The sequence below is a fragment of the Leucoraja erinacea genome, chromosome 6 (assembly GCF_028641065.1).
Source record: "Leucoraja erinacea ecotype New England chromosome 6, Leri_hhj_1, whole genome shotgun sequence".
In the NCBI taxonomy this organism is placed as follows: domain Eukaryota; kingdom Metazoa; phylum Chordata; class Chondrichthyes; order Rajiformes; family Rajidae; genus Leucoraja; species Leucoraja erinaceus.
The window spans coordinates 46,625,155-46,636,449 of NC_073382.1; the positions used below are offsets into that span (position 1 = coordinate 46,625,155).

Genomic DNA, 11,295 nt, shown 5'->3' on the forward strand with positions numbered 1-11,295 from the left:
AAAAATAAGGGGTAAGCCATTTAGAACGGAGAGATGAGGAAACACTTTTTCTCACAAAGCGTGGTGAGTCTGTGGAAATCTCTGCCTCAGAGGGCGGTGGAGGCGGGTTCTCTGGATGCTTTCAAGAGAGAGCTCGACAGGGCTCTTAAAGATAGCGGAGTCAGGGAATATGGGGAGAAAGCAGGAATGGGGTACTGATTGGGGATGATCAGCCATGATCACATTGAATGGCAGTGCTGGCTCGAAGGGCCTACTCCTGCACCTATTGTCTATTGTCTATTGTCTATTGTGTCCTGGCCCAAAACATCACCTATTCATGTTCTCCAGAGATGCTACCTGACCTGATGCGTTACTCCAGCACGGTGTATCCTTTTTTTAACCAGCATCTGCAGTTCCTTGTTCCCACTCACACCCCAGTCGCTCTTCCTCCAGTCAGCCAAAAGATACGAAAGCTTGAAAGCACCTACCATCAGATTCAGGAACAATCTCTTCCCTGTTGTTATCAGATTCTTGAATGGACCTTTCATATGCTAAGGATATATTCCAAATCTTCCAATCTGCCTCCTTGTGACAATTGCACTTTTTAATATTTGCACTTTCTTAGTAATGATAACACTATCCTCGGCACTCAATTTATTTTCTCTTTTGCCCTTCCTGTTGTACTCATGTGCTGGATGGCACACAAAACAATATTTTATATTTGATCCCTATACACTTGACAACACCAACACCATTGCTCTTCATGATTAATCGATTACCATCGATTATAATTGAGATTAGTCACTATTACCATGGTAGAACAAATTCCAAACAATAATTCAAAATGAAACTTTAAGAGTTATCCTCCCCCAGCTGCCCATTCCCATCAGATCAATTCTTAACACAATTGATGATAATGTAGTGGATTCGTTAATCAATTTAAATTCTAGCTTTGATCCATTCCTTATATTAGATGTACATATATTTTTAAATTAAATCTAAGGTTCTTCAGTAAAATCAGTTTGGTAAGTGGAAGGCACAGTGGTGCAGCGGCAGAGTTGTTGAGTTGCAGTGCCAGTGCCACGTTTGATCCAGACTATGGGTGCTGTCTGTATGTTCTCCCTGTGAACACGTGGGGTTCCTCCGGGTGCTCCGGCTTCCGCCCACACTCTGAAGATTTGCAGGTTTGTAGGTTTGTTGGTGTCTATAAATTGTCCCCAGTGTGTAGGATAGTGCTAGTGTACGGGATGTTCGCTGGTCGGTGCGGATTTGGTGGGCCGAAGGGCCTGTTTCCACATTGTATCTCTCAACTAAACTTTGTTTAGTTTCTTGCAATTCTCATCAGATCAATTTTTAATTGAATCGAAGAAAGCCAATAAAGCTAATGGAATGTTGGCCGTCATAACAAGAGGAGTCGAGTATAGGAGCAAAGAGGTCCTTCTGCAGTTGTACAGGGCCCTAGTGAGACCGCACCTGGAGTGTTGTGTGCAGTTTTGGTCTCCAAATTTGAAGAAAGACATTCTTGCTCTTGAGAGAGTGCAGCGTAGGTTCACTAGGTTAATTCCTGGCATGGCGGGACTGTCATATGTTGAAAGAATGGAGCGACTGGCCTTGTATACACTGGAATTTAGAAGGATGAGAGTGGCTCTTGTTGAAACATCTAAGATTATTAAGGGATTGGACATGCTAGAGGCAGGAAACATGTTCCCTATGATCGGGGAGTCCAGAACCGGAGCCACAGTTTAAGAATAAGGGGTTGACCATTTAGAACGGAGATGAGGAAAACCTTTTCACTCAGAGAGTTGCAAATCTGTGGAATTATCTGCCTCGGAAGGCAAATTCTTTGGATGCTTTCAAGAGAGAGTTAGATAGAGCTATTAAAGATAGTGAGTCAAGGGTTATGGGGAGAAGGCAAGAACGGGGTACTGATTGTGGATGATCAGCCATGATCACAGTGAATGGCGGTGTTGGCTCGAAGGGCCAAATGGCCTACTCCTGCACCTATTGCCTAATGATGATAATATGGTGGATTCGTTAACTAATTAAAATCCTAGCTTTGATCCATTTATTGTATTAGATGAAGATATATATTTAAATTCAATGTAAGGTTCTTTGGTGAAATTTAGTACGTCTCAACCTAATAATCGACGTGGGGTGGGGGGGGGGGGGGGGGGGGGGGGGGGGTAGAATTAATGGCCCTAATTAAAACTTCTTCGACGATTCCGTATCAAGTGGCTGGGGCTGTCGCTGTACTAATTCAATAATAATAATAATAATAATAATAATAATAATAATATATTTTATTGTCATTGCACATAAGCGCAACGAGATTTGGTATGCAGCTTCCATCCGATGTCATAACATAAATAACTAATAAAATTTAGATTTAGATACCCCGAGAACATGGATTGTAAAAAGAACAGTAAAATAGTTCAAACAGTTCAAACAGACTAAAGTGCAGATGTGTCTGTGCGACGTGACCATCCGAGGGGGACAGTCCGGTGGGGGGCACTTAGCCGGGCCGGTTCAGAGCCGCTATAACTCTGGGAATGAAGCCATTCCCGAGTCTGGAGGTTCGGGCGTAGAAGGCCTTGTAACGTCTGCCGGAGGGAAGTTAAGGCAGTTCAAGACGGGAGTTCAGGCAGTTTAGTGAAGGGTGAAGTGGGAAATCGCCATTAGTTTTAGATGCTCGGCGAGTCCACACTGTGAGTACAGTTTTATTCCGACAAACCGAGTAATCTCAAAAGCGCTATTGCGTAGAAACACTTTTATTTCAGCCCAGGCTATCCACGTATATGGACAAGATGAGTTCTAGGTTTGATGTGAATTTTATTGATACGTTTCTTTAAATTCCGAGGCAGCTATAATGCAATCGATTTCAATCGACTACAAATCCATAAACATGACAAACAAGCCGTTTCCTAAAAAGGAATAGTTAAATATCTCCCTCTCAACATCCGTGGGAAAACACGCACAATTAAACACAAGACGCAAGACATAGCAATCAATATTCGTATAACACAACTGCAAATATACAACATTTCTAACCCGAGATGGCATTTGATTAATTATCGCAGGGTACAATTCAAACTGTGCAATGGATAATATTCAATTACTAGAGACTTTAAACTAATAGTTCCATAATTAACAAAATTTGTGAAAATAACCCCAGATGACTATGCAATATTACTTGAGACAAAACAACTTACTTTCGTTTTTGAAACAAGCTTTTATTTCTGTCTAACCCCGAGTAACCTTCTGCTGACATTTAAACGTGGCATTCCAGGATATTAAGGCGTTGTATGTCAATGTCACTAAATGGGGTCCGCCTTGCACTTCGCTGCGGTAAGTTTCAGCTTTCGACATTAAATATTTTTTTCTGATTCAAAACACAAAGTGCTGGAGAAACTCGGCGGGTCAGGCAGCTTGTGTGGAGGAAACGGGCAGGCGACGTTTTGGGTGGGGACACTTCTTAAGTGCCTGTGCATTCCCTCCACAGATTTGGTTTAGTTTAGAGAAACAGCTTCTTCGGCCCACCGAATCAATGCCGACCAGCGATCACCCCAGTAGCACTATCCAACACACTCGGGACAATTTACAAGTTTGGCTAAGCCAATTGACCTATAAACCTGCACTCCTTTGGAATGTGGGAGGAAACCGGAGCATCCGGAGAACTCTGCGTAACCGCGTTTCAGCACTCGCGTAATGAAGCAACTCTCCCACTGCCCCTGATACTGTCTGACCAATTGAGTTCCTCCAGCACTCTGCTCACTGTTTTCTCGTTCTAAGAGTCGACTGAATGATCTCCAGTCACCCCGCTGTTTTTTTTTTATGGCAGACTTTACGAATTTTTCATGGAGTCTCTTGCACATGTACCTTGACTCCTTAAAGATGTCCCGGGGGTGTTGGCTGGTTGTGACGAGGAGACATTAGCAGTGATCGGGTCTCTTCCGAGCGGAGTGGTGGGGGCGCAGGGATCCTCTTTGAGGTCCCCAGAGGATACAACCGAGTCCTGTTCGGGAGCACCATTCCTTCCTCTTTTCTTATCCTCTTCCTTCTTCCACTTCATCCTCCTGTTTTGGAACCAGATCTTAATGTGCCGTTCGGTGAGGTTTAACATGACGGCCAGCTCCACCCGCCGGGGCCTGGAGATGTACTTGTTGAATAAAAACTCTTTCTCCAGTTCCAACAACTGAGCCCGCGTGTAGGCGGTGCGAGTTCGCTTGTTTTCTTCCTGCTCCACCATGAATGAGCCCCCTATGAAGAGAGAAGATGTTAAAATATTGGTATCGATTTATTGTTGTTACGTTGATCTGAAGGAGGGCCCCGACCCGAAACGTCACCCATCCTTTTTGCTCCAGAGATGCTGTCTGGCCCGCTGAGTTTACTCAAGCACTTTGTGTCTGTCTTTGGTATAACCAGCATCTGTAGTTCTTTCTTTCTACTGTTCTTGTTATGTGATTAATTAATTAATTAATTAATTAATTGATTGATTGATTGATTGATTGATTGATAAGTTTAGATATACATCATGGGATCAGGCTGTATATCAGCCCACTGAGTGCACGCCGACCATCGATTTCCTGTGCTTTCTAGTTCTATTATCAAACTTTCTCATTCATTCCTCACACATTAGGGGATTTTATTAACTAAGGGCAATTATAATTTTAAGGGAGAGCATTAATCAATGTGTAGATGTAATCAAGGTTTAATGTGTAAGAAGGAAACGCTGGAGTAACTCAGCGGGACAGGCAGCATCTCTGGAGAGAAGGAATGGGTGACGTTTCTGGTGGATAAACGTGATGCTGCCTGTCCTGCTGAGTTATTCCAGCTGTTTGTGTAATTAAGGTTTAGTTTAGTTTAGAGATACAATATAGAAAGAGGCCCTTCGGCCCACCAGGTCCACGCCGACTATCGGTCACCCGTTCACACAATTTTTACAGTATGTTATTCCACTTTCACACCCACTTTGTGCATACTAGGGACAATTCACTGAGGCCAATTCACCTCACCTTTTTGAGACGTGGGAGGAAACCGGAACACCGGGAGGAAACCGACGTGGTTACAAGGACAGCGTGCAAACTCCACCCGCGGTCAGGATCGAACCCGTGTCTCTGGCGCTGTGAGGCAGCGGCTCTACCACCGAGCCGCCCAGTATACAGTGAAAATGTTTGCCTGTGTTCTATCCAATTAAAGCGAGTTACCGGAGAAGGTAAATTAGTTCGTTTAAGAAATATTTAGACAGGTACGTCGATAAGTTAGGTTTAGAGGGATATGGGCCAAACGCAGGCAGGTGGGACGTGTAGATGGGGCATGTTTGTCGCCTTGGGCAGGTTGGGCCGATTGGCCTGTTTCCGCGCTGTACGGTTCAATGACTCCAAATCAGATAATATTATACACAATCAAACCATACAAAAGTACAACGGGGAAGACAAAAATACCAGTACCGAATATAGTTCTGGGCATTGCAGTACAACCTTTCCGGAGAAGAAGTCCAATGTCCGCAAATAGATGTTTGGAGTGTACCGGTCAGTATTCTTATAACAGAAGGGAAGAAGATGTCTGATGATGTGCGCTTTAAAGTTTCTGTGCCATCTGCCCGATGGGAGTGGGGAGTAGAGGGAATGAGCGATGTGAAGTTTTAGTTCAATGCGGCTCGTTTTTAAATGGAGTATATTAAACCAAAAATATGCATACAACATAATTAACAATTCTCAACTAAAATAAATTGGAATGATGATATCGTGGTTATGGCACCGCTCAGATAACGGAACTGCAGTGTGAACTGGCACAGAGTGCAATTTCATATTTCCTCCAACCTGCCTTCCAACTATGGAAATACAGATAACTCGCTGGTGATAACGCGGTTCAAACGCACACCATCGCCTCACACCCGACTTCGAGAATGAATAACGCGGCCAGAAGTCGTAGGACTGTTGCCATTTGAGGTGAATCTCCCGGGTTGAACGGTTTGAGATTGACTGCACTAAGCTAAGATTTCCAATGGGAAGTATTAGAGGACTGTTTCACATGAAGGTCTTTTTTTTTAAAGATCTGGACACATTAAAATCGAAAGCAATTTTTGGGTACAACTGGATTTGCTTGCGGGAAAGAGACGTTTAGTTTAGTTTAGTTTAGTTTAGTTTAGAGATACAGCGTGGAAACAGGCCCTGCGTCCCCTCGGCTCCGTGCCGACCAACGTACACTCTATTCCTACATCCTACATTCTAGGGACAATTTACAGAAGCCAATTAACCAACAAACCTGCGCGTCTTTGAAGTATGGGAGGAAACTGGAACACTCGGAGAAAACCCACACGGTCACAGGCGTGCTTGCAAACGCCGCACACACAGCACCCGTACTCGGCTTCGAACCCGGGTCTCTGGCGCTGTATGGCAGCAACTCTGCCGCCCAACCGCTGGATTTTCTTGCGAGATGGAATAATTTCTACAAATGAATTACGGTTCTTGCGAAGCCTTCGCAGTGGAACTGAATACATATCACTTTCTGTGATTCATGCATTTGGTAGTCATACAGCGTGAAAAACAGGCCCTTCGGCCCAACTTCGGCTACGACGACCAATATGCCCATATCTGCGCTAGTCCCACGAAGATAGACAAAATACTTCGGGCTCGACCCGAAAAGTCACCCATTCCTTCTCGCCAGAGATGGTGCCTGTCTCGCTGATTTACTCCAGCAATTTGTGTCAATCTTCATTGTAAACCAGTATCTGTAGTTCCCACCTGCCTGTGTTTGGCCCATATCAATATAAACCTGTCCTATCTACGTACCTGTCTAAATGTTCCTTAAACGTTGTTATAGTAGCTGCATCGTCAACTACCTCCTCCGACAGCTTGTTCCATACACTCACTACCCGTTGTGTAAAAAAGTTACTCCTCATGTTCCTCTTAAATCTTTGCACTGCACATTAAACCTATGTCCTCTGGTTCTCGATTTCTCTACTCTGGGTAAAATACTCTGTGCGTTTATGATTCTGTACACCTCTATAAAATCACCCCTCATTCTCATTCTGCGCTCCAAGGATTAAAGCCCTATCTTGCTCAACCTCGGGTAGAACAAAGATATTTGACCAGAATGCCTTATTTCCGTTTTAACTTCAAAATACTGTCGTGACTCGAAGCCCATCTCACAAAGCCTTGATACAACGGTCCATTCTTCTCCCATAAAACGAGTAATTGAAATCTTTTGTCTCATGTTTTAAAAGAATCTCAGTGCAAATCATTAAATATATTTGTATTGAGGAAATATCCTCATTCCATAGTGATATATACAAAGAGAGATCTTTCCATTAAACGATTTCATTCAAATAAAGTGAGCTCGGCGCAAATGGGTTCGCATTTATTTGTTCAGTTTAGATTAAGAAATAAGCCCATCGGCCCATCGAGTCAGTGCCGACCAGCGATCACCCCGCACATCAACACTATCCTACACACATTAGGGACAAATTTCAATTTTACCGAGCCAATTAACCTACAAACCTGCAGGGCTTTGGAGTGTGGGGGGAAACCGAAGTTCACGGGGAGAACATACACACTCCAAACAGAAAACACCTGTAGTCAGGATCGAACCCGGGTCACTGGCGCTGTCTACCGCTGCGCCACCATGCCGCCATAAACGTATCAATTTTCTACCCCAAATTCTAAAAAAAAACCGCGTGTATGAACAGGTATGATTTTGCGTACAAATCGCAGAATTAGATTAATTGTAATTATATGCCAAATTATATTTAAAATATTCATTTGCTGGAAGTGCTACTCTGCTGCCTATTTTTTCTAATATAGTCGCGAGGTTCATTGGAATTTTGTTGTAAGAAAACGGCACTGCATTGACAACCATAATCTTTTGCCAGTGGTTTCAGCGATTGGGATCTGATCATGTCTCACTGTAAATTCCGTTTTGCGAATTTGTTTGTGACAATTGCCAATTTTTATTCGTTCTCGATTTTTACTGTATCTTGCACTCAACGTTATTCCCTCTACATGCAGATCAGTGCACGTGTACACTGTGGATGGTTCTATTACAATCATAGTATTTCCGCTGACTGGCTAGCATGCGACAAAAGCTTTTCACTATAACTCGGTACCGTCACAATAAACGAAACTAAACTAAAGGTGATTTTTTTTACACATTAAAGACGAATTTAAACATGTTTAAAACGTGAAATAGTACATATGAAAGTTTTCATTGCCAAAGTTAATTTTGCCACTTGAAGTCTCAAGATACTCGCGCTGTAGATTACTCTATAAATCTACTATAACATAAAAAAATATCGTTAACTGTTCTAAAAATTCGGATGGCGTAAATTCAGAATGGAATCTTTGGAAATTTGTTTTGTGGAGCTGTTAGTAACTGTGACAAATTATATCGAAACAACCATGTGTTATAAACATCTAAGGAACTTGCTTACATTCAGTTTAACTGGGGAACGGGAAAAGCCGTGTGAGATCATATGGTGAGAGAGGAAATTCCAATTGGCTTTTGCAACTGTCCCGCAACTTCCTGCTAGGGGTAAAAATGTCCTTTAACTGCCTATCGTGAAGCAAACTTTTGCAAAAGGAACAGCATTGATTGACACGAATATTCAAAATTCGTTACATCAAGTTACAGGTCAGCGTTTGCTTGGTTGGCGCTCCCCGTGGGATAGAACTCGCTACACTCAATTACGGGTTAAGGAAGCGCGCCTTGTGTTTAGAAAATGACTATCACATGTCAAAGAATTATAATTGCTGCCAGAAGTACTTAGATATTCAGAATCACGATGGTGACCGTGTTTCAACGTAAATGATCAATTGCCATCAAGGTACACCGTGTACCGAAGCGAAGACCTAGTCTTAATCGCGCAAATTTGAGCATTTTAACCGGTCAGTTATTGATGTTTGATCACCCGTTACATTAATTTGGTTCTTTAATTTACTGTAACTACGAAGTCTAAAATTGTGCCAAAATATTATTGACTGTTGCCAACACAACACGACGGTGGGAGATTGTTACCGGATTATATGTCGCTTTCAATTATAAACCGTGATATACAGGGGATTTGATCGAGGCATTCAAATAGTCAAAGGATGTGCTACAGTGAATGCCACAGATCAAGAAAGCGTAGACTGTGTGTTTAAACAGGCCCAAGCCATGTAAGAGTGAATTGAGGCACGAATTGCAAACGAAAAGACACACAGTGCTGGAGTAACTCAGCGGATCAGGCTCTCTGCAGAGCATATGTTCTCTGTTGAGAACATATATAGGCGATGTTTTGGGTCGGGATCCTTCTGAGGAAGGGTCCCGATCCCAAACATCACCCTGAATGTTCCCCTGAAATGTTGCCTGGCCAACTATAGAAAAAGTAATTGAAATATGGGATAGTCTCACCCGAACTTGATCTATGAACGAAAAGGAACATTAAACTAAATATTTAGTTGACATGTGCTTATTGGGCAGTCGAGGGTTATGAAGTAAGGACGATAAGTGATCCGGAAAGAAGTGATAACATGATGGAAAATGGAGCAAGCTGGCAGCGCGGACAGTCCTTACCTGATCATCACGTTATGACATCGGTTGTGAATTATTCAGATTTTTAATTCGGCCAAAGGGTTACTTGACTTGGAAATAGGTCTTCATAGAATTACCACAGGAATGTTATAAGACCTGGTTAAAAATCACTTGATAGAAATTACAGCATATTCTAAAACGAAACCAAAATTCCAAGATATAGTCGTCTCTACATTAGTAGTTTGACAATACAAATTCGAGTGACAATTATTTATGTCATTCGCTGTAACTAGGCCCCAAAATGTAAATTAATGCATCCGGCCGTGTAAACTCTATAATTCATTGAAAATTGATTATTCAATAGCTACACCTTTAACACTGTAAAATCCCTACATCGTGGCGATTTAAGAAATATAATTCGTGTGTCATTTACCAGAATAATTATGTACTCGTTTGATTTCAAACAGGGAATCGCCGTAAATTATGTTTTAACATGCGCATACGTTTCTTAAAAGTCAAATTGCTTCCTGGAAGTATTGATAATCTTGTATTTGACGGGGTGGGGGGAGGAATCTTCTAATGACGACCGATTATTTTTAGATTTTTATTCTTATAACCTTTCTGGTATAATTCACATCATAAAGGTTATTCGAATTATTGCAATGGCTCAGTCTCGGTTAAGCACTTAAACCGGTTTACATAGGCAAAAAAAAAACCCTATTTATCTGCTTGGAGAAATGGTAGTCATTTGTTGGGAATCATACTCCAAGTGTGTTTGGTTATGTAATGGGTTGCGATTTCGCTTTTACGACTCGATACAAACAAATCTAGAGTAATTATGCACGTTTTGATCCCTTTACAGCCGCAATCGTATCACCAGCCAGGCGCGCTACACCTCGCCTCCAGCTTAATGTGTAGTTTTCCACAATTAGGCTTTACGTTGTCCACATTTAAAAAATCTAGAGGTTTCGCTTTTCAGATTTTCAAACTTTGAAGAAACGGGAAAGTGTAGATGCTAGTTTACAAAACAAGACACAAGGAAATAATATATGTTTACAGTTCGTATGTACTGTCCTGTTCTGCTTACAGCCGATTTTTCTGCTTCATTCTACTGCAAACGTGTTTGGCCTGGCTCAATTCCTCCCCAAATAAAAAACAGTGCTGTTGGTTAGAAGGTGTGTGGGGTAGAAATCCTGGTTTACTACAAACTTGGAAGTTCGATTGGATGTAAAATATTACCACGTGTTCGCACAATAGAGCATTTCAGTATTTCCAAATACCCTCCCCTCCACAAACCTTCTCGCGACTTTATTGTTGCTACAGTAAAATTCATTATAATATTAATTTCATTAGAAAATAGTTCCGGCAAGGAGTTCGGTAATATTGACTTTGATGTTGAAATAAATGTAGCCGATTGATAACTGATCGACATATGCAACGTTACTGGTGTTATATCACAATAGGTTCACAGATTGGATTATGGAAAAGGCGAAAAAGGCGTTATGATCTTTAAAAACGCGTGATCATAAAGGCAGGGTTAAAGTAATCGTTTTTTATAAGGAAGGGAGGTTTGTATTAATTTGGATTTTGAAGTGGTGGAGGTACGATCTGATGACATTTTCACACTCAACTTGAAATATTAATGGATTGGACCAAGCAATACCAACAACGATAATCAGAAGGTACACAAAAATGCTTGAGAAAGTCAGCGGGTGCAGCAGCATCTATGGAGCGAAGGAAATAGGCAACGTTCAGTCTGAAGAAGGGTTTCGGCCCGAAACGTTGCCTATTTCCTTCGCTCCATAAATG

The 11,295-nt window shown here is 42.0% G+C and overlaps 1 protein-coding gene across 1 annotated transcript in view; it reads right to left on the bottom strand.

Annotated features, from left to right (window-relative positions):
• Nucleotides 1–2,726: 2,726 nt before the first annotated feature.
• Nucleotides 2,727–11,295, bottom strand: part of pdx1 (pancreatic and duodenal homeobox 1) — an 11,105-nt gene continuing 2,536 nt past the window's right edge. Inside the window, exon 2 of the mRNA XM_055636897.1 lies at nucleotides 2,727–4,236. Coding sequence (XP_055492872.1) covers nucleotides 3,821–4,236 — 416 coding nt within the window. The 3' untranslated portion in view covers nucleotides 2,727–3,820. The remainder of the gene's footprint in view (nucleotides 4,237–11,295) is intronic.